The sequence below is a fragment of the Lethenteron reissneri genome, chromosome 45 (genome assembly GCF_015708825.2).
Source record: "Lethenteron reissneri isolate LAM-NWPU_2019-01 chromosome 45, ASM1570882v1, whole genome shotgun sequence".
NCBI classification, from domain to species: domain Eukaryota; kingdom Metazoa; phylum Chordata; class Hyperoartia; order Petromyzontiformes; family Petromyzontidae; genus Lethenteron; species Lethenteron reissneri.
The window spans coordinates 3,996,304-4,018,515 of NC_083823.1; the positions used below are offsets into that span (position 1 = coordinate 3,996,304).

The following is a 22,212-nucleotide window of genomic DNA, read 5'->3' on the forward strand; positions in this document are numbered from 1 at the left end:
GAGCGACGATCACAACAACGAGCGGAGCGCCGGGCGGCTAAAATATAGCAAGTTGGCACAGTAGGGGGCACAGGTGGTGCATCGGCCGGTCATCTCAGTCAGTCGACCCATGGCACCTGGGTCTGCCCCGTGACCGCCTGCCAGCAGGCGTTCGACACTTCACGTGGCCTCAAGGTGCACATGGCCTGGCACAAGCGTCGTGGTGACGTCACCGCCACTTAGTGGCGAATGCCGGTTGTTGTTGTATGTACTCTGATGTGCTTTCAAGTTGTATCAACCAGCCTATTGAGAGAAACGTTTAAAATCACTATATTACCACGTAGTTATTTCGTTTCAAGGAACGAGCGCACAGAAAAGACACCACAGAACCACTTCAATAGGTCTCTATTGAATCCATTAATTATATTTAAATAATCAGTTTGCTCACGCTCAAAAAGGTTCAATCAAATCGGGGGGCCCAATTTGCCCAAATCTTGTCTTCATAATGTTCACCAACTTCAACAACCACTGTATGTACAGAAGGACAACAAACCGAACGGAACGGGGCGCTTACCTGAAGGATCGCAGGCGCACCCGCAAAGAGCCCGTTCGTTAGGGGCGCAATTAACGAGAATCGATTTGCACAGTTGGCGCTGTCTGAGCTCACCGGGCGCGCGTCTCGTCGGATAACGGCGCTCCCCGTTCGACGGGAGAGGGGCGAGCGGGTGTGTGTGGACGAGCGGGCGAGCATTGCGGGGCTTTTGAGCGGCCATGGCATGGGGGCCACGTCGCATTTGATCAATCAATTGAAATGTTTGTGGAAAAAATTACGCGCTTTATCAAAGAGGGGGGGGGGGGGGTACGTTGCGTTGCAGAGTGGCACCGGAAAGGCATGGAGTAATGATGAGCTCCCAATGATTGTTAGATTCGTGAGTTGCAAAGCAATGCCCCCCCCCCCCACGGGGTATTTTCTCTTTATTCTTAGGTTTTTTCGGTAAAATCACGTAGGTAAAAAATTAAAATTAATTAAAGTAAAATAAAAAATAAAACAAAAATCTAGAATTATTTTCTCTTTGCTCGCCCAGGAGGGTCTTAAGGACCCCCCCCCCCTCTCAGGCACGAAGCCGGTGTGGCTTCGTGCGGAGTAAAACGTTCCGTTTACAGGCATTACTGTGCGTGGGTTGGTTGGGGTCGGGTGGGCCGAAGAGAAAAACCAGCGTCGAAGCGACGACGGGGCAGTCCAGCGGCATCTGTTTAAGAGGCCACGCGCGAGCTCTGGCTACGAGGCTCGGAAGGTCGAAGCCACACCGGAGTTTTCTTCTGCTCAAGCGAACGTCGCCGGGAAAACCTTTGTGGTCCGCGGGCGAGAGCGAGACACTGGCGCCATTTAAGGTCGCGGCAGAAAAACTTCCGTGCCACCCGATTCATTCATACGGCAAATGAGAGTGAATTAAATTTCGATTTAAAGCTTTCGTGACTGCAGGGATTCACCTTCTTGGTTCTTTCGGTAAAGTCACGTAGAAGGGAAATATTAAAAATAAAACATAATAAAATAATTCTCACGACGTTTCGTCTACAACGCACCTGAGGACGGATGCTTGCGTTGTAGCCGAAACGTCGCGAGAATTATTTTATTATGTTTTATTGTTATTATTTAAGAACCAAGAAGAGAGTGAATTATTTTGATGGGCCACGAATGTCAAGTGGTTATCGCGTAATTCACCGTCGTTGGCCACACAAGGAAACCGAGGACCGCTAAAGTTGACGCAAACCTCATCAGGTCGACGAGCGGTCCAAAAGATCAGATTGTTGTCGGTTTTAAATGTTATTTAAGTTGACCTCTTCAGGTGGAAATGCTTTTAAATTACCGTATTTTTTAAGGCTTCAGGGAGGAAACAGGAATATCCTGAGAACACCGACGGCTCGAATGTCCACACAGATTCGTCATCAGGAACCCACTTTCTCTTCTGCTATACCTCCTGTCCAACTGGTAGTCCCATGATTTTGGCAGTATCACAGCGAACAATCAAATATTCTAAATCCACCAACCGGATGAAGATGGTTGGCTAATGTATGGTGCGAAATAAGTTCAACATCCATAATACAGGTTCAACATACACGCACAAGACTGCATCCAAAGTGCTAGATTAAAGGCATGCGCCACTATGGCAGGAACAAAAAAGAAAAAAAAATCACATTTCAAATACACTTTCGCATAAAAAATACATTCCTTTTATATGGGACGAGGAGCAGCGGGCTAGCTACTTAGCGGCACTGCGCTTTGATGCCAACTGCCTGGGCTTCATCCCCGGACGGAGCTCGCATCAGCGGCGAGCGACATCCCAAGGGATCCATCCCTGAGCGCTCCATTTCACCGACCCACACTGACCAGCGTGGCGAAGTATGGCCAAACACACCCCCCCCCCCCCTTCACAAAAATAAAAACATTGCAAGACCAAGATTATTAAGACAGCAGATTTGTTTAGGCAAGCATACTCTAGACTGGTTTCAAACCTTCTGGGACTCATCGGCAGGCTTGTTAAAGTGTAAGGGGCTATATCGCCTTTTTTTCAGAGATGATCTGGCTATCACAAATAATAGCTCAACGAAGTGGCTTGTCACATGGAAATTTACCAGCAGCCAAATACTCAAAACGCGTGACGTTGATCCTGAATGTGGAGGGGAAAAACCTAAGGACCCGGAGAACAATCCACGCGACCACGGGGAGAACACGCAAACTCCACATGTAGAGGCGTCAGAGTCGGGATCGAACCCACGACCTCCTGCATAGCAGGGGAGCTAATTAACATCCCGCCACCGTGGTGCCACTACACACCTGCTGGATCACCAGGCGGTCCCCGGCTGTGACCGGGGAAGCAGGCCCGGGTGTGGTTGTGGCGTGGGGGAAGATGGGGTGCGGACAGGGTGGGCGGTCGCTGCTTTCAGTCAGTTTGCCCTTTTCCCCGTGCCCTTTCGGACCCCGTCGGAGTCCAGGCTGGCGCGTTCGATGTATCATCACCACGTTCATCACCCCCCCGCGGGAGGCAGCGGCGGCGGCGTTCAGCGATAATTAAAAAAAAAGTCTCCGACGACGACGGCCGCCTTGGAACGCTCGCCACGACTAGCGCGGGGGGTGGGGGCGAGGGGGGGCGAGGGGGGGCAGGGGGGGGTGGCTCGACCCAATCGTACGTGCGAGGCGGATGCTGCCCTGCAGCGGTTTGGTCAAGCAGGACCACGACACTCTGTGAGCCCAGGGGCCTCTTACCCATAACTATCGCTCGCTCATGCCACTGCCGACGGAATGGCCTCGCGCTGGACGGAAGCTATAGACGGCCCCTTCTTCGTGGGTATTTGGCCTACTCTTCCGTGCGGAAACAGAGGCCTTGGAAGAGACGGGAGTTTTTTTACCCTTTTATCTGGCAACAAAACTGACACTTTTTTTTACAAGGAGTCATGTTTGCATAGACCACAATACCTGCAGTCACAATGCAAACAAAAAACATAACTCTGATAATATATGCACTGTCCTTGAAGTTTATTGATCCACACCCGAGACAGCTTTCTTTAGAGCCTAGTCTCACATGGGTTGAACCAGATGACGCACTGTTGCTTCAACTTCTACGCCAGGAGATGGAATCAAAGTGGAGACCTCTGGATTGCAAGTACATTACGCTCACCATTGCACTGTGGCAGCATCTACACTATGATGATGACGATGATTATTATTACTAGAGATCAATATATTACGTGAATATTATTTGTATTCCAATTACTTACAGATAATGTCAAAAGTCAGGTCAGATGAGTGCAGGGTGGCACTCATAGACGCTGCTGCCACCCCCCGCCTCCAAGTCCACAAATTGAAATTCCACATTTCGATGTCGAGGTTAATACAAATTGACTGGATGGACATTATTGGCATCGCACAAAGCGGCGCTCGCTTTTATTGACCCCGTAGTGGTGACCACCAGGACCGGAATTTAAACTCGCGAGCTTCTAATAGTTGTGGGTCGACTGGGCAGTTTAAACACGCAGCGATTTTAAAACGCCGAGGGCTCCCGATTTCGTTTGCCCGTTCCCCCACATTTCTCGACGTTTAAGAGTCGGCCGCGTTTAAAAATAAATCTTCGGCGCGTTCGGCGGCACGGAACGCATCTCCCCTCTTTACCAATTTCCAAGCAGCGTGCGACGAACGTGCAATCTCCGTGTTCTGCCGGAAGATGGCACAGAAGGCGAGAGCGCGACGCTTCACGTCGTTAACGCAACTGAAATACGAACGTACACTGAAACGCGTCGTGAGTTGCGTCCCGAGCTAAACGGGGGTTCTGCTTTCTAGGAGCATGTACCGTTTGTGTTTTTATTCGGGCACACTGCGCCAAGGATCTGAACACCTAAGATCGATTCCTGGCCCTGGCTGACACGCGTGACAAGTGGTGTCCCGAAATAGCCCTGGGTCTCTCCTAGCTCAGCTCAGTTCTAAACGAGTACCTTGATGCAATCTAAATTCAGGAGATCATCGATTATCCGGAGGCTTCAGGGGGGGGGAGGAGGGCACGCCGGATTTTCAAAAACGCCGGATCACTACATTATTATTTAAAATAGCTTATTTTTGCACATTATTGCATGACATTATGTTTTTAGGTGTCGTTATATGTAGTTTTTATTTGTGTTGCAAATTTGTTTACTATTTGAATAAATAAACAAATAGACAAAAAAATTGTATTTTTAAAAGATACTGTATTTAATGTACCGTACTTACCACTCCAATCTCGAAGACTAAGCATGGGATGGTATATATACGTGCAGTATTTACATTGTTTAAATTGTATGTAGTGTACAATGTATAGTATGTAATATTTAACACTGAAATCAAGCGTTGCTACTTTTTTTTGTAACGCACGCGGTGCCGATAGCCGGACTGCGTGACAGCCTTTGGAGCGGTGGTTTTTCCGGATCAGCCCGGGACCGCCGGATAATTTTGGGACCGCCTGATAATTTTAGAAGCAGCCGGATAATCGATGATCAACGGTGTCGACACTGGGGAGAGAACGGTAAACAGGTGCGCAGTTCTGGCCAAACTGTGTCGACCTTATGAGGAGCTCACCAACATCACTAGTCCCAACGGTCAATTGGGCTAAAACGAGGAAACACATTCCTGCGGAGGGAGCTGGTAGAAAAGTTGGGTTGCTCGGTCAATGGCCAGAGTCAACGGCGGCGTGGTGTATTCCGCAAATATGGCCGACTGTGAAGGCGGGCACAAGCCGGCGTGAGTGGGTTAAACGTTGAGGTTTATAAGGGCACCATGGGGTGACCAGCCCCTCCCCACCCAGTCCCACCCCTCCCACCCCCCACCCAGCCCCACCCTCCCCACCCCTCCCATCCCCCACCCAGCCCCACTCTCCCCACCCAGCCCCTCCCCACCCTCCCCACCCAGCCCCACCCAGCCTCTCCCCACCCTGCCCTCCCCACCCAGCCCCACCCTCCCCACCCAGCCCCTCCCCACCCTCCCCTCCCCACCCAGCCCCTCCCTGCACGACGGACGGACACAATAATCCCCTGTGGGCTGGTCGAACCAGGTGATTCCTACCAGTATAACTGTTTTTTGTCTCCGTGTGTGTGTGGTAGCATATGGGGAGCGGTAGTGTAGTGGTTAGCGCACTGCGCTACGAACCCGGCGACCCGAGTTCGATTCCCGATCACGTCCAACACTGGTGACGATTATCTGAACCTGTCCTGGGCCTCCCCTAGGTCGACTCGGCCTCAATTGAGTACCTGGTGCGATGTCATTAGGGAGAGAAATTCGGCCGGGCGTCGTGTTGCTGGCCACCCACCCCCTCGTGTGCCGTGCCGGCTTTTAGAGGTGCTCGCTAACAGCACTTGCCGCAAAAGTCTGTTAAGGCTGTACTGGGGGATCTTTGTCTTTTTTGCACGTGAGCATAAGTACAGTCTCAGAAACAGTGAACGTGAATGTGGATGTGTTATGCTGTCCGCTCAATAATTTACGCATTAGAGTAGCAACTAGATGAGGCGATGGAGTAATGTACCGCACACGTGCGTCTGCACCACGCGGTACTGGTTCACATCGCCGACTTGCCCGGAGCCGTGAACCGCAACCACCACACGAGAGAGAATGTTCCGCTTGAAGGAAGGCCATCTCACACAACGTCCACATTTTGCCTGGTGACATGGCCGGGCGGTAGCGCATTTGCCACTTGTTGCAAAGGTTCAAGGTTCAAATCTGGCAGGCCACCCCGATTGGGGTGCCACATTAATCCCCCCCCACTTTGCGCAAGAGCGCAGAAGCGTGGTCACCACATCTACGCCTCCATATAAGGAACAAACCAGGTGGACTTCTCCACAAATCTGGCTGTCACCTGATGAAGCTGGTTGTAATTACTGGCGAAACCTCGTACTTAGATTGTAAATGTTGTGGCTTGGCTTTCCAACACACAACCGGTGTGCTGTACTAGTATACTACACTATACACTACACTATACACTTGTGCTGTACTAGTATACTACCCTATACACTACACTATACACTGCACTATACACTACACTATATACTACACTATACACTAGTGCTGTACTAGTATACTACACTATACACTACACTTATACACTGCACTATACACTACACTATACACTACACTGTACACTAGTGCTGTACTAGTGACGAATTGTCATGTTCTGTTTACGTGACAACCCTTACTAGTTGGCTGTGTCGGGTGGTGGCGGGTTTTAACGACACATTTATATATCTAACCTACAAAAAAACTTCTTATGGATGATATTGTTCGCGAAAGCCTCCTATGTGTTAAGAAGGCAGATCGCTTCGTCACTCATTCGGTTGAATTGTTGTCCTGCTCCCACCGCCCCCTCACCCCGCCCGAATGTTTTAAGCCCCCCTTTAAACAAGGTCAGGCTACAGGGCCGGTGTGTTGCGTGCGTGCAAAGCCAACTTGGAAACCCACGTGGCATCACCCCCGCCCCCACCCGCAAGAAAGGAACGCTCGGCGCGGATGCTACAATCCAATCATGAAAATTTTGACACACCGCCCACAACTACATTTTTAAAATGAAGAGCAATCTCAGCATTATCCTGAATGACTCCTCTTCTTTAATGGGGACGGAAAGCGGTGTACCGAGATAAAACCCACACGTGCACTTAAATGAATGGCACTTAAAGCCCAATAATAGGGCTCTCCTATCAGCAACCAATCAGCTGAACTACCTCCTACGAGCACTGTCTCCATAGGCTGCACAATCCCCGAGTAATTTGTTCAGTTTGTTCTCCTTCGCCCCGGCACCTCCGATTAGCACGGTCGGCTACGCACGGTGCGAAAGAGGTTCATCGCACGTACGTACGTACTTTCACCAACCTCACACCTCCAAGATCAGTGAAACCCTCGTCCTCCCGGTCATTGTTCCCCTCCTCTTGCTTCCACACCGTGCCGTTGTTCTTTGGCACCGGCCGACCTCTCCGTTGGCGAGAGCGGCGGACGGGGCGATGGGATCGTGGGTCGCACGCCGCAGCGAGACAGAGTGTCGCATCGTGGCACCGCGTGAGGTGGCCGACGGCTTTGCGAAGCCTCCATCCGGCAACCGCTAGAGCATGGCTGCTGGCGATGACGACGACGGTGAATGAATTAAGTCGTAGACACAGGCCACGCGGTTAAACCGGGCCAAATTCTCCCCGTCGTGGTCGTAGGGTTTGCTACGTTCAGCGTCGACAGCTTGAGGCCCATTACCGGGCTCCCATCGCTTAATACGTGAATTTGCCCTTTCCCCGCCTTCCCCTCCCTCCACCCATCAACTGCTAATTAAACTTGGCCCACATTAATCTTTAAGCACACACGCTATTCATCGCCCCTTCATTAGACTGCCGATCAATACGACGGAAGGGAGGGGGGGTCATATTTTTTTGTACTTCTCTATCCCTTCTGGCTTCTCCCGCTCTGCCTAAAGAAATAAATAAACCAAAACAAACGTGAAATAATGAAAGAGACAGCTAAAGCCCTTTGTGCCGTCTTAATGAGCAGGCGGGCGCGCATTAATGAGTGTAATAATGCGGAGCGCTCGTTTAGCGTGCGCGGGAAAATGCCACCGGCAAATTAGGCTCTTAGTTACAGCGCGCAGCGAAGTCGATAAGATTTATCGCGGGGGGCCTTGCGGTGCTCAGGACCAGGGTGGAAAAAAAAAACTTTTGACTTAATTTGGTCACCATCCACCCCAACGATTCGTTGACAAAACACAACGTTGCCGATCGGAAAAAAATTGCGTGCTCAAGTCCCGGTCAAGGGTCATTGTCGTCCTCATCATCATCATCATCGTTCCTCTTTCTTTCTTACTCGTTAAAGTCCCTACTATTGGTGAAAAGACCTCCCCAAATGTGTCCAACTCTTCACAATCACTTATCACCTCTATCCAGTACACTTCCCCCCCGCCGCATCTCTGATTAGCACGGTTGGGTACGTACCGTGCGAAAGAAGTTAAACATACATCTTTCAACCTGGTCACAGCCATCTAACTTCATATCCAGCTCCCTTCCTGCGACCCTCTGTCGGCTTTCCGTTCTGTGATTAATTTTCTACATCTGCCCAACAATTTGTTATTTTTTTACTTTGTAAATTGCATGTTATACCAGTTGTCATTCTTAAAGCTTTATTTATAATTGTGCCTCTTGCCATTCTGTTCAAAGTCCTCTTTTCCAATACTCTACCTTGTTACGAAAGAACATGAAAGTTCCAAATATGCCATCATTACTACTCAAGGGTACAATGACAAGTGAATAGTGTTTGTTCTATGGATGATCACTGCCCATGCTTGTGTGCGTAAAGGGACGCGTTGATTTGACGTCACATTCATTCTGAGAGGACATAAGGGTATATATGTTGAACTTATTTTGCACCATACGTAGCCCACCGTGCTAATCGGAGGTGCGGGTGAAATCACACTGGAATTGTGACTTGTGTTCATTGAATGCCATGTTCCTCCGTACGTTACGCGATCACATGAACGCCACCACAGCACAAATTAACAAAAGGGTAACATAGTGCATCAAGCAAGCGGTGTGCCACGACTGCTCAACCGTCACGCGATTTCCAAGCAGAGCCTTGGGGTCCAAGCCCTTTGCGCCACGCCATTCTCCGATTGGCTGTTAGTTCACTTACATTAAAAACGGCTCAACTAACGGAGAAAACAGTGGCACGTGCATTCGAAGATCCGGTTGGATTCAGCGATCCAGTACGGTCCAACCGCCCCCCGACCACCCCGCCCCCTGCCGCCACCTGCGACCCTCCCCGTTAACTACACTAAACACAAATAATGAACAAGGTACAGGCCCGGAAGATGTGCCGTTACTTACAGAGGGAGCTGGACTTCCGCTGGCGCTGCCGGAGCCGCCGGCCCGCGCCGCTGCCGCCCCTTGCCGCCCACTCTGCTCAGCAGCCAGCCCGGCGAGGTGTCGCTCCAGCGCGTCCCAATCCATGGTGGGAAGAGGAGCGTCAGCCCCATCATCTCCGCCGACACCGCCGCCGCCGTCGGACGTGACATTTGCAGAGGCAGTGATGGCAGCGGCAGCAGAACTGGAAGTCACGACGGCAACGGCGGTTGCGGTGCCGCCCCCCCTTACGCCGCCACTGATGGCCGCTTTGGCTGCGGCCGCTCCCAACGATCCACCGCCGGCCCCCGTGCCAGCGCCCCGGACGCTCGAGGAGTTGGCGTTGGGCGAAAGTTGCCGGGGTAGGGAGGTGGCGACGTCCTGGCCGCGCGTGCCGCCGCTCACGCCGGCACCACCACCGCCGCCGCCACCGTCATGGGCCGAGTTGGCATTGGGCGACAGCGTGGGGCGCCCGGGCAGAGGGGAGGTGCGGCCATCACTGGCACGACCTCCTCCTCCCGTCACCTGGTCGCTGGCACCACCACCACCGCCGCCGTCGTCGTCGTTACAGCGGAGGAGTCTGACGGCTCGAACGCGCTCCTCCTCCACATCGTCGTGCCACTCCTGCAACACGCAGCGCTCATACTCCCGGAAGTCGGAGCCGCCGGAAGTGTCGTCGTCATCGTCGTCGTCGTCGTTCCGTCCCTTTCTCCCCTCCCGCTCTTCCTCCTCCTCCTCCTCTTCATCGTCGTCATCGAGCTCCAGGCTCGGGGAGCTCTTTCCCTCGGAGCAGGGAGTCTCCTTGGTGGAGCACGCCTCCGAGCTGGAGCGACTCAGGCACGGGTCACTGCTCAGGTCCATAACATCCTCGCGCGAGTCCTGCGCCGCAGACACAAGGTCGCACCGCACACAGTGCCGCGTCGTTAACTCATCCGGGAAAGAGCCATGTTGAGGCGCTAACTTGGCACGTTTGGGGGAAAAAAATACAAAAAATCCTTTTCCGGTTGTTTTACGGATAAGAGGAAAACGGACCGGAGAAGTTGCTCAAATGTAGAAAACCGCAAATGTTAGTTTGGTGTTGTTTATTCACAAAAGCCTAAACCCATATCGAGGACTTTTCCATGAAGTTGCTGCATTTGGGATATTCAGACAATTCCACATCAGGCTGTGTGTGTTGCTCTTGAGAATCCATAGCCGTAAAAATCCACGCGTGTAATGGCGTAACACTCAAAAATACTGTTCGTAGCATCAAACATTAATTTAATGACAACAATTTACAGCCTTTTGTCAATCAGCTGCTGAATGAAATCCTCCCCGTGCTGTGTAGGTGATTTCGGTGGCTTGACTACACATGGCCACTCTGGTCAGCCCAGGCTGTTGAAGGGCAGGATGACCAGAACTGTTTCAGATCTCCCTCGCCACTGCTTACCTCTCCTCTCTCATCTCACTCCAAGCCAGAGGTCGCAAACGGGGTTTGATTCCTTACGAGTACCCGTACCCGGCCGCACCAGGGTCGAAAACGGGTACCCGTACACGTACCCTACCCGATACCCGGCTACCCGTATCCGGCCGGGTATCGGGTAGGGTACGGGTACCCGATTGCGACCTCTGGGATGAAGCCATGTTGCAGGCGCGGGTGGGTTGATTCTAGGAACTTAAATTGTGAGAAGAGACAAGACGTTGGGAAATGAGTGACAAACGGTGACTCACCAGCGACTCACGGCCTACCCGTACCCGTACCCGGCCGCACCAGGGTCGCAAACGGGTACCCGTACCCAGCCGGGTACGGGTAGCCGGGTATCGGGTAGGGTACAGGTATCGGGTACCCGGTTGCGACCTCTGCTCCAAGCACTCCGCTCCAGCAACCACATTGCCCACATTGTCTGGAACTCCCTTCACCCAGTCATCTGTGCTGTCGATTCCCTGGTCAAATCTTCGGCTTAAAGTTCTTCTGTCCCCTTATCCTCTGCCTCTTGCTCATTATATGTATAAATAATTACCCATCCTTTCCCCACGATACCCATGTCCCACTGCTTTGTACAGCACCTTTAGAAGCAGTTCCATTAAAATTATATTAATGTGGTAACGTGGGGGGAAAGCATCAAAGACCATGTAATTCGCGGCTCTCCGTGATAATACTCATGATTTCTGCGTAGAAAAATCGCCGATGTTCAGAGGTTTTCGCCACGCGGCGAGAATTATCCACGACAAATGTGGGGATTTACAGGAGTAGCATGGCACGTGACTGACCACTCGTATAATTTGCAACAACAAAAAATTACTGTATAAATATCGCCATTTATTACAAAATAAATTGGGGGGGGAGACTAAGTGGAGCAAATCTCCCATGAGGGCCAAGAGTTACAGATTTTGCACAAAAATTTGTATTAAAATCCAAAGCGGATTAAGTCTCGCGGTCAATAGGCCACATCAGCACAGGGGAGTCTGTGCCACGTCAACCAACATCGAGGCTTTTTAAAATCCTTTATATTAAGTTCACTTGCTTGCGCGCTTACGACCGTGCAAATCTTTCGGTCGTTTTTTAACCCACTTCCCGTGATCCAATCGAGCTGACATTTTGCACACAGACTCGTTGTGCGTGATAATTTATTTTCGTGAAAAATTTTTTCACAAATTTTCCACTTTTTAGGAGAAAAAAAAATTAGATTTAATTTAAAATACCAATGTGATAAAAATGAAATTCTTACTCAAGAAAAACAGAAATGAATAATAAAATAAAACCGATGCCACGCATATAGTGAAAAACTTTGTTTTTACGGGTTAATTTTTACTGTTGTTTTAATGCCTGTATCTCTCCTGTCTCTGTTGTGAGACATCTCAATTGGGTGATGCGTTTTGGAACGTGGCAGGCTTCTTGGAAGCGGGCCGGCATGATCACGATATCTCACGAAGTTTAGTGGGGAATTAGACACAAACAATATTCACATTTTTCACAGATATATAATTTTTTGACACCCTCCTGTGAATCGCGGGGATAACGCATTATTTTAGGATTCCTGGTGGTTTTATTCCATAGTGTATTATTATATTGTTATTTTCATAATTTTTTATAATGCAATTTATCATGTCCACAATATTTCACAGGCATAAATGAATGTGAATCATGGAGCAAAACTCAGTGTCTCTCAAAGGCCAGGTGAAAGGCAGGTTGCAGATTGAATATTTGCAAATGTGCAGTGGGGTGGTGTTCCAGACAATTTTTGGTATCTATCACTGAGAAGGATTAACTTTGATTATTATTAATTTTGCTGATAAGAAATGCAATAAAGCTTTGTGTTCATTCAAATGATGCCACATTGTTTCAAAGGATCATTGGCGGAATACCTGAACAACAAGTTTGTCTTGTTCAGGAGGAGAATATCATGGTGGATGGGTGTGAACGTGTGAAAAGGAACTTGTAAAAGACAACTGGATTTCTCTCCAAGGTAAATTATGATAGATATCTAAAACTAACTGTTTAATTTTTTTTTTAATTACATTATGATTTTTGGAACATGTCGCAAAATTGTTTATTTCTAAGTGGGCCGCAGCTGCTTTCCTAGATCTCCGGCCTGATGTGAGTTGCCTTTGTGGGCAGAATCTTCCAGGCCAGAATACAGGGTTAAGGAAAGTGTTTGAGGCCTGGCCGAGCTTAAATTGTTCCATTTTCCGTTTTATAGTGCTTGCACTTTATTGCCGCAAACGTTTCAATGTTTGAAAAGTACAGGAATTTAAATCGTCGTGTTGCCTACACAGTACTCAACTTGCTTTTCTTCTCTCTTCTCTTCTTCTTTAGTGCTGCCTAACGGCGTGTGCGACTTCACGATGATATTGGTCCCGGTCTAGCACGGCGTGTAAAGTTTGTGCTGTTGTTAATTGTAGCCATGTTTTGAAGTTACTGAGCCATGTCGTTTTTGGCCGTCCTGGTCGTTTTTTCCCTTCGATTTTTCCTTCCAGGATTTGCTTTAATAGCTGGTATTTGTGGTCGTTTCGGGCAATGTGGCCTAGGTAGTAACACTTCCTGCTAATGATGGTCTTCAGCAGTTGCCTGTCAGTGCCCATATCTTGCATAACTTGTGTTTTGGTGGTTTTGGCTGTCCATGGGATTTTCAGCATCCTTCGATACAGCCACATCTCGAAAGCTTCGAGCCTTTTTGTTGTTGTTGTTGTCAGTGTCCACGTCTCTACTCCGTACAGCAAAATTGACCAGATGTAGCATTTCAGTGTGCGCAGTTTCAGTCATGTACTCAAGTTGCGGTCTGCAAGGACTGTTTTCCATTTAATAAATGCTTGCCTTGCTTGTTCAATTCTGCTCTTGATTTCGACTTCATGGTTCAACTGATCGTCAATGATTACACGAAGGTATTTAAATCGGTGTACTTGTTTCAATTTTTTGCTGCCAAGCTTGATTGTTATTTCGCTTGTAGTTCGGCTGACCTTCATAACCTTTGTTTTCTTTTTATTAATTCGTAAGCCCCATATTTGGCTCTCTGTGGCAACCTCGTCCAAGATTTGTTGTAAGTCTTGTTCCGAATCGGCCAGCAGTGCAGTGTCGTCGGCATACCTGATGTTGTTGATGTATTGTCCATTGACTTTAATACCAATGTTTTTATCTGTTAGTGTTCGATCAAAAATCTGCTCCGAGTAGATGTTGAAAAGACTGGGTGAAAGTGGGCAGCCTTGTCGTACACCTTTTTGTATTGGTGTTGAGTCTGTCAATTCGTTCTCTCATTTTAATTCAATTCGGTACCATTATCATTTATGCAATATTACTATGGGAGTAATAAAGCTCAGTTTTTATTTGATTATACTTTTAATCTATGTTTGGCATGCTGATGAAAAACTAATTCAGATTCCTGCATGTACATACTGTATTAATGAGCATGAATTACATTTCGGATTTTTTTCTTCATGTGTAAATTAATTGAATTCTGTATTCTTTTCTGCAGTGTGTGCACTGTACACGACTCTTGTGTTTAAGTTTTGCTTAAGTCAGACATCTGTTTCCACTAAAATGGGTGGGGAGGGTGGGGAGGGGAGGGTGGGGAGGGGCTGGGTGGGGGGTGGGAGGGGTGGGGCTGGGTGGGGAGGGGCTGGTCACCCCGTGGTGCCCTTATAAAACTCAACGTTTAACCTACTCACGCCGACTTGTGTCCGCCCTCACAGTCGGGCATATTTGTGGAATACACCACGCCGCCGTTGACCCTGGCCATTGACCGAGCAACCCAACGTTCCTACCAGCTCCCTCCGCAGGAACGAGTTTGACTGTCAGGCAGTAAAATTATGGCATAATTGTAGCAGCAGAACTATTCTTAACCGTGATTCTATTATCCACGGCAGCTGTAGGTCCACCAAGAGCTTATTATCCAGACCCTGTTACGATTTTCCACGTTCCCATCCTTCGTTGCGGATTGGCTTCCTCTCATCTGGAATTTGTATGCAGACGAGGGGAGGATTCGTGCGTCATTCATCGAGATTATCTACAGGTTCTTGGAAATAATATTTTTTTTAAGCAGTGCTGAAATAAATTGTGAGTACATTAAAATGCATTCAAATGATTATACATTGATCCTCCTTTGGCAGCGTGTTTGCTAACACAGGGCACATAAGCAGCTATTGAAACGCTCTTCCACTTGTGATCAAATCTCTCGCTGATAAGTGAAGTCGCGCGGTAAATTCACCCTATTATCTGCAATTGCGTGCAATTTATCTTGGATTCAATTTGGGGATAAAAGTTGTAAGGCACAGTCTTTTAACTCCAGGATGGAGCTAGTGGTTAACAAACATTTTGTATCAACTCGGCGACATGAGTTTGAATTGCCTTTCTTCTGGCACAAACTTGCTGCGCTGACATTGAACTGTTGCGACGTAAGGGATTTTAGCATTTAAAAATGTAAAAATCCTAAACTGTGACCCCCATATGGCGAAAACTCCCGTAGTCTGCATTTTTTTACATTATTGGAGTCCCAAGTCACGTTCCGCGCTCCTATAATCCGCGTTTCGCCCGCAGATTCATGGAGTTACATGGCCAAAAATAAGTTCAATACAGTACCGTGCTGAGGATTTGTATTTTTTTGGCAGTCTACCGCGCATTGCAAGATCGGTGGGAATCTCAGCTCATATCACCGTCGATTAATGGAATTTCACTGTCATGGTGATGACAGTGAAATCGAGGTGATGATGGTGGAGATGCGGACCAACTTCCGTATCATTTTTCCCGTGTCACTCTGACCCTGCCAAGATCACAATAATGGTCACAGAGATGACGGTCGGAATGAACGATGTATGGAACTCCAAAGGCAAATGATGACGATGATGGAGATGATGTAAATGCATTTAAGTATCTCCTTGTTGCTAAAGTTTCTTCGTTTTATTAACCGGCGTTATTTCTCCACTGGTTTCTTCTGATTTAAAGCTTCTTTCGTGACTGCAGGGATTCATATTCTTGCTTCTTTCGGTGAATTCTAGATTTGAAGCTTTTGATTTTATTTTTATTTTACTTTTATTAATTTAAATTTTTTTTCTACGTGACTTTACCAAAAAAACCTAAGAATATCTTTCGGTGAAGTCACGTAGAAGGGAAATGATAAAATAATAAAAAATTCGAACCAATAAAAAAACATTTCTTTCCATATTTCCCTTCTACGTGACTTTACCGAAAGAACCAAGAATAGGGCTTCTTCTGCTTAAGTAAATAGCGTCACTTGCACACACGGCATGCATGACCTTTGTAACTTCCAGCGCAGATGAAAGGTCACTCAGAGTGTGCTACTCTGATTATTGTACTGTACTTGTGTTAGAAATTTGGAAACTTATTTTGGTAAAGAGTACGCACATAGTATGTGTACACAGTATGTGTAGTACATGCATCGCTTGTACACAACAGACTGTGCAGTAGTTTAAACATACAAATAATCCTCTACCTGCCTATTATCCGCGAATATAGTAGGGTAACATCGCAGATAATAGGATCTGTGATGTTCGGCGCCACATCGAGGCGATTAAGAGGCATTCTCCTCGGTGTGTGAGTGGCACAGTGGCACTCACACACCAGCCCCACTGTTCTGTAGCCTGTCACTCACTCACACATCAGCTCCATCTCTTCTCTAGCCTGTCACTCACTCACTCACACACCAACTCATCTCTTCTCTAGCCTGTCACTCACTCACTCACACATCAACTCATCTCTTCTCTACCCTGTGTCACTCACTCACACATCAGCTCATCTCTTCTCTAGCCTGTGTCACTCACTCACTCACACACCAACGCATCTCTTCTCTAGCCTGTGTCACTCACTCACACACCAACTCATCTCATCTCTAGTCTGTGTCACTCACTCACACACCAACTCATCTTTTCTCTAGCCTGTGTCACTCACTCACTCACACACTAGCCCCACTGTTCTCTAGCCTGTGTCACTCACTCACTCACACATCAATGCATCTCTTCTCTAGCCTCTGTCACTCACTCACTCACACATCAGCTCCATCTCTTCTCTAGCCTGTCACTCACTCACTCACACATCAACTCATCTCTTCTCTAGCCTGTGTCACTCACTCACTCACACATCAGCTCATCTCTTCTCTAGCCTGTGTCACTCACTCACTCACACACCAACGCATCTCTTCTCTAGCCTGTGTCACTCACTCACTCACACACCAACTCATCTCATCTCTAGTCTGTGTCACTCACTCACACACCAACTCATCTTTTCTCTAGCCTGTGTCACTCACTCACTCACACACTAGCCCCACTGTTCTCTAGCCTGTGTCACTCACTCACTCACACATCAGCTCATCTCTTCTCTAGCCTGTGTCACTCACTCACTCACACATCAGCTCATCTCTTCTCTAGCCTGTGTCACTCACTCACTCACTCACACACCAACGCATCTCTTCTCTAGCCTGTCACTCACTCACTCACACATCAACTCATCTCTTCTCTAGCCTGTGTCACTCACTCACTCACACATCAGCTCATCTCTTCTCTAGCCTGTGTCACTCACTCACTCACACACCAACGCATCTCTTCTCTAGCCTGTGTCACTCACTCACTCACTCACACACCAACTCATCTCATCTCTAGTCTGTGTCACTCACTCACACACCAACTCATCTTTTCTCTAGCCTGTGTCACTCACTCACTCACACACTAGCCCCACTGTTCTCTAGCCTGTGTCACTCACTCACTCACACATCAATGCATCTCTTCTCTAGCCTCTGTCACTCACTCACTCACACATCAGCTCATCTCTTCTCTAGCCTGTGTCACTCACTCACTCACACATCAATGCATCTCTTCTCTAGCCTGTGTCACTCACTCACTCACACATCAACGCATCTCTTCTCTAGCCTGTGTCACTCACTCACTCACACATCAACTCCATCTCTTCTCTAGCCTGTGTCACTCACTCACTCACACACTAACTCATATCTTCTCTCGCCTGTGTCACTCACACACACATCAACCCATCTCTTCTCTAGCCTGTGTCACTCACTCACACACCAACGCATCTCTTCTCTAGCCTGTGTCACTCACTCACACATCAACCCATCTCTTCTCTAGCCTGTGTCACTCACTCACTCACACATCAACCCATCTCTTCTCTAGCCTGTGTCACTCACTCACACATCAACCCATCTCTTCTCTAGCCTGTGTCACTCACTCACACATCAACCCATCTCTTCTCTAGCCTGTGTCACTCACACACACATCAACCCATCTCTTCTCTAGCCTGTGTCACTCACTCACTCACACATCAACTCCATCTCTTCTCTAGCCTGTGTCACTCACTCACACACTAACTCATATCTTCTCTCGCCTGTGTCACTCACACACACATCAACCCATCTCTTCTCTAGCCTGTGTCACTCACACACCAACGCATCTCTTCTCTAGCCTGTGTCACTCACTCACACATCAATCAACCCATCTCTTCTCTAGCCTGTGTCACTCACTCACACATCAACCCATCTCTTCTCTAGCCTGTGTCACTCACTCACACATCAACTCTATCTCTTCTCTAACCTGTGTCACTCACTCACACACTAACTCATATCTTCTCTCGCCTGTGTCACTCACTCACACACCAACCCATCTCTTCTCTAGCCTGTGTCACTCACTCACACATCAACCCATCTCTTCTCTAGCCTGTGTCACTCACTCACACACCAACGCATCTCTTCTCTAGCCTGTGTCACTCACTCACACATCAACCCATCTCTTCTCTAGCCTGTGTCACTCACTCACTCACACATCAACTCATCTCTTCTCTAGCCTGTGTCACTCACACATCAACTCATCTCTCCTCTAGCCTCTGTCACTCACTCACACATCAACTCATCTCTTCTCTAGCCTGTGTCACTCACTCACACATCAACCAATCTCTTCTCTAGCCTGTGTCACTCACTCACTCACACGCCAACTCATCTCTTCTCTAGCCTGTCACTCACACATCAACCCATCTCTTCTCTACCCTGTGTCACTCACTCACTCATCAGCTCATCTCTTCTCTCGCCTGTGTCACTCACTCACTCACACATCAACTCATCTCATCTCTAGCATGTGTCACTCACTCACTCACTCATCAGCTCATCTCTTCTCTAGCCTGTGTCACTCACTCACACATCAACACATCTCTTCTCTAGCCTGTGTCACTCACTCACTCACACATCAACTCATCTCTCCTCTAGCCTGGGCATGCGGGCTACTTGACCCAGCCAAACGCAGCCTCGCCCTGCATGTGGCGATGGGACTGTGTCCAGATCATTCAATGATCTGCTGTAACCCAGGCTGGTTAGATCCAGGACGGATCGTTGGCAACCAGGGCCAGTCTGAATGTTTCCAGCCGACTCAGATGTTCCTTTAAAAGGGCAGAAGGGGGGGAAGGTCGACGTTTCGGAAACACACAGAACAGAGGGTATGATTGTGGCAGGGAATTGTATGCCAGAAAGAACAGGCACACACACACACACATAGTCATGTACACACACACACACTATTTACGGTGTACAGTAATTATATACAGAGGGCAAGAAGGAATTTAAAAAATGTACTGTACACAGATGTATATGCCTACACGCAAGGTGCAAGTTTCTAGGCACACACAGACACAGGATCCCCCGTACAATATAGCCTCAACATGCTGTAGGGGCAAGTGCTGTTTGCGAGCACACGACACACACAAGACACACACACAGACAAACACACACACAAGACACACACACACAAGACACACACACAAGACGTGAAACACACAACACACACAAGACACCACACAGACAAACACACACACAAGACACACACACACAAGACACACACAAGGCACCACACAAGACGTGAAACACACAAACAGACACACACAAGACACACACACAGGACGTGAAACACACACACAAGACACACACACCAAGACACACACACAGGACGTGAAACACCACACAAGACACACACACAAGACACACACACACACAGACACACACACAAGACACACACACACAAGACACACACACACAAGACACACACACATACAACACACACACACACAAGACAAACACACACAAGACACACACACACACACAAGACACACACACACACAAGACACACACCGACACACGACACACACACACACAAGACACACACATACAAGACACACACGACACACACAACACACACACACAAGACACAAGACAACACACACACGACACACACACAAGACAACACACACACGACACACACACAAGACGACACACACAAGACACACGACACACACACGACACACACAAAGACATTCCTTGAAGCAGCCTCGCTCCCCCCTTTAGAAATCCGCTCACCCACCACCAACATCAACAAGAACAAGAAGCAGGGGGCGACATCCACATTGGAATGTGACCACCCTTCAAAGTTCACCACCATCATCATCACTTTCGTGTTCTTCGTCTTCATGCACAAACCATCTTCTTTGTTCTTTCGGTAAAGTCACGTAGAAGGGAAATAATAAAAGAATACAATAATAAGGTGACCTGAGGACGGCTGCTTGCGTTGTAGCCGAAACGTCGTGAGAATTATTTTTATTTATGTTTTATTTTAATTATTTTATTATTTTTTATTTCAATTATTTTTTATTTTTATTTTAATTATTTTTTATTTCCCTTCTACTTGACTTTATTTATGTTAAATTTTATTATTTATTATTATTTTATAATGTTTATTTTTTATTATTTTATTATTTCCCTTCTACTTGACTTTACCGAAAGAACCAAGAAGGTGAATCCCTGCAGTCACGAAAGCTTTACATCGAAAAAGTGCACAAACCACTTTGCCGAAGCAATAACAAAAGCCTTGCCTGTGATGATGTCCTTCTAAGATTAAGGATATAATAGTATTGTTATGTACATTATTGTATGGGCACATTGCCACGTGCGTTTATAATAATAATTTAACGCGTTATAAAGTAAAATGCAGTAACTGTACTGTAGTCATTCAATGTAGTAATTGTATTTGTGCACGTATAGTATAGTTGTAGTTCTAGTTTACACAATGTATAGCAACACAGAACACTAAGAAGTCACATAATGTTTCATTACATTACGATAACATACACAGAGATGTTTAAAGGGTCACATTATTAAAGCACAACACTTTGTAATGATGGTTAAACGTTTAAATGAACTCTTAACTCGTGCACTGTATACTTAAAACATGTACTTTAAATAGATGTAGACTGAACCACACACACACACAGTGTTGAGATGTAGCCAAACTTAAATTAACTTCAATCTAGATTTTAAATTAACTTGTATACGGAACACGTGTAGCTGAACATACATTCAAAGTGCTGCACTGTATGTAGTTTTATTGTTATTATTGTTATTTTAGCGTGCTATGTAGTAGTGTGGTACAGTACCAGACACACAACACATGTTTTTTATATCTCATCAAGCTATAAAAGTGTTTAGTTTTAACATTGTAATAAGTTAAACAACGAATATGATTGACACGTGTGTGTGTATTGCTGCATAAAGTGTAAATAAACGTTGATTTTCTTCACCGCAGATATAAACGACACTTTTAAAACACAACATAATATATATACATACACATATATACACATACATACTAATATAACATAACATAACTGTACACAAAGTGTGCATCGTCTACAGTAGGCGAGGCGGTCACGTCAATTTGCAGTGTCATGGAACGGATTTAAAACGCGAAGATTTAAACGTTAAACTTTGTTGATTCATCTACACACACACATCCTATATAGTACACGTACAGATACACTCATTGTTAACTCGTAAGTAACCCTATTATACAGTACACACACACCATGTAAACTCACTTAAGCTGTCCGTACCACGTAAATAACATTACATATCACGGAATGAAACACTAACAGTGTATCTATGCACTTAAGCTCGGCCTTGTGTGTGTTTTCGTCGGTGTGTTATACCGTATTATGTAACATTTAGCAGAATATGTACAAACAACACCAGTACAGTCTTAACAGACTGTAGGGGCACGGCATCACCAGGCCCGACCGCCTTTGTCTCCCCAGTGACGATGTTGACTACACAGAGCTACACCACGTGCTCGTTTGAGGCTGAGTCGACCTAGGGGAGGCCCAGGACCGGTTCAGAGAATCGTCACCGGTGGTGTTGGCCGTGAGCGGGAATCGAACTCGGGTCCGCCGGGTTTGTAGCGCAGCGTAGCGCTAACCACTACACCCACCGCTCCCCACACACACACAGACACACACAGACAGACACACAGACAGACACACAGACAGACACATACACACATACACACACATACACACACAGACACACACACAGACACACAGACACA

At 47.4% G+C, this 22,212-nt stretch overlaps 1 protein-coding gene across 2 annotated transcripts in view; it reads right to left on the reverse strand.

Annotated features, from left to right (window-relative positions):
* The window catches only part of LOC133353777 (schwannomin-interacting protein 1-like), a 180,419-nt gene that overhangs the window by 17,572 nt on the left and 140,635 nt on the right, over window positions 1-22,212 (reverse strand). For both annotated transcript variants that reach the window (XM_061570157.1, XM_061570158.1), the window contains one exon: window positions 9,346-10,239. In XM_061570157.1, coding sequence (XP_061426141.1) covers window positions 9,346-10,239 — 894 coding nt within the window. The remainder of the gene's footprint in view (window positions 1-9,345; window positions 10,240-22,212) is intronic.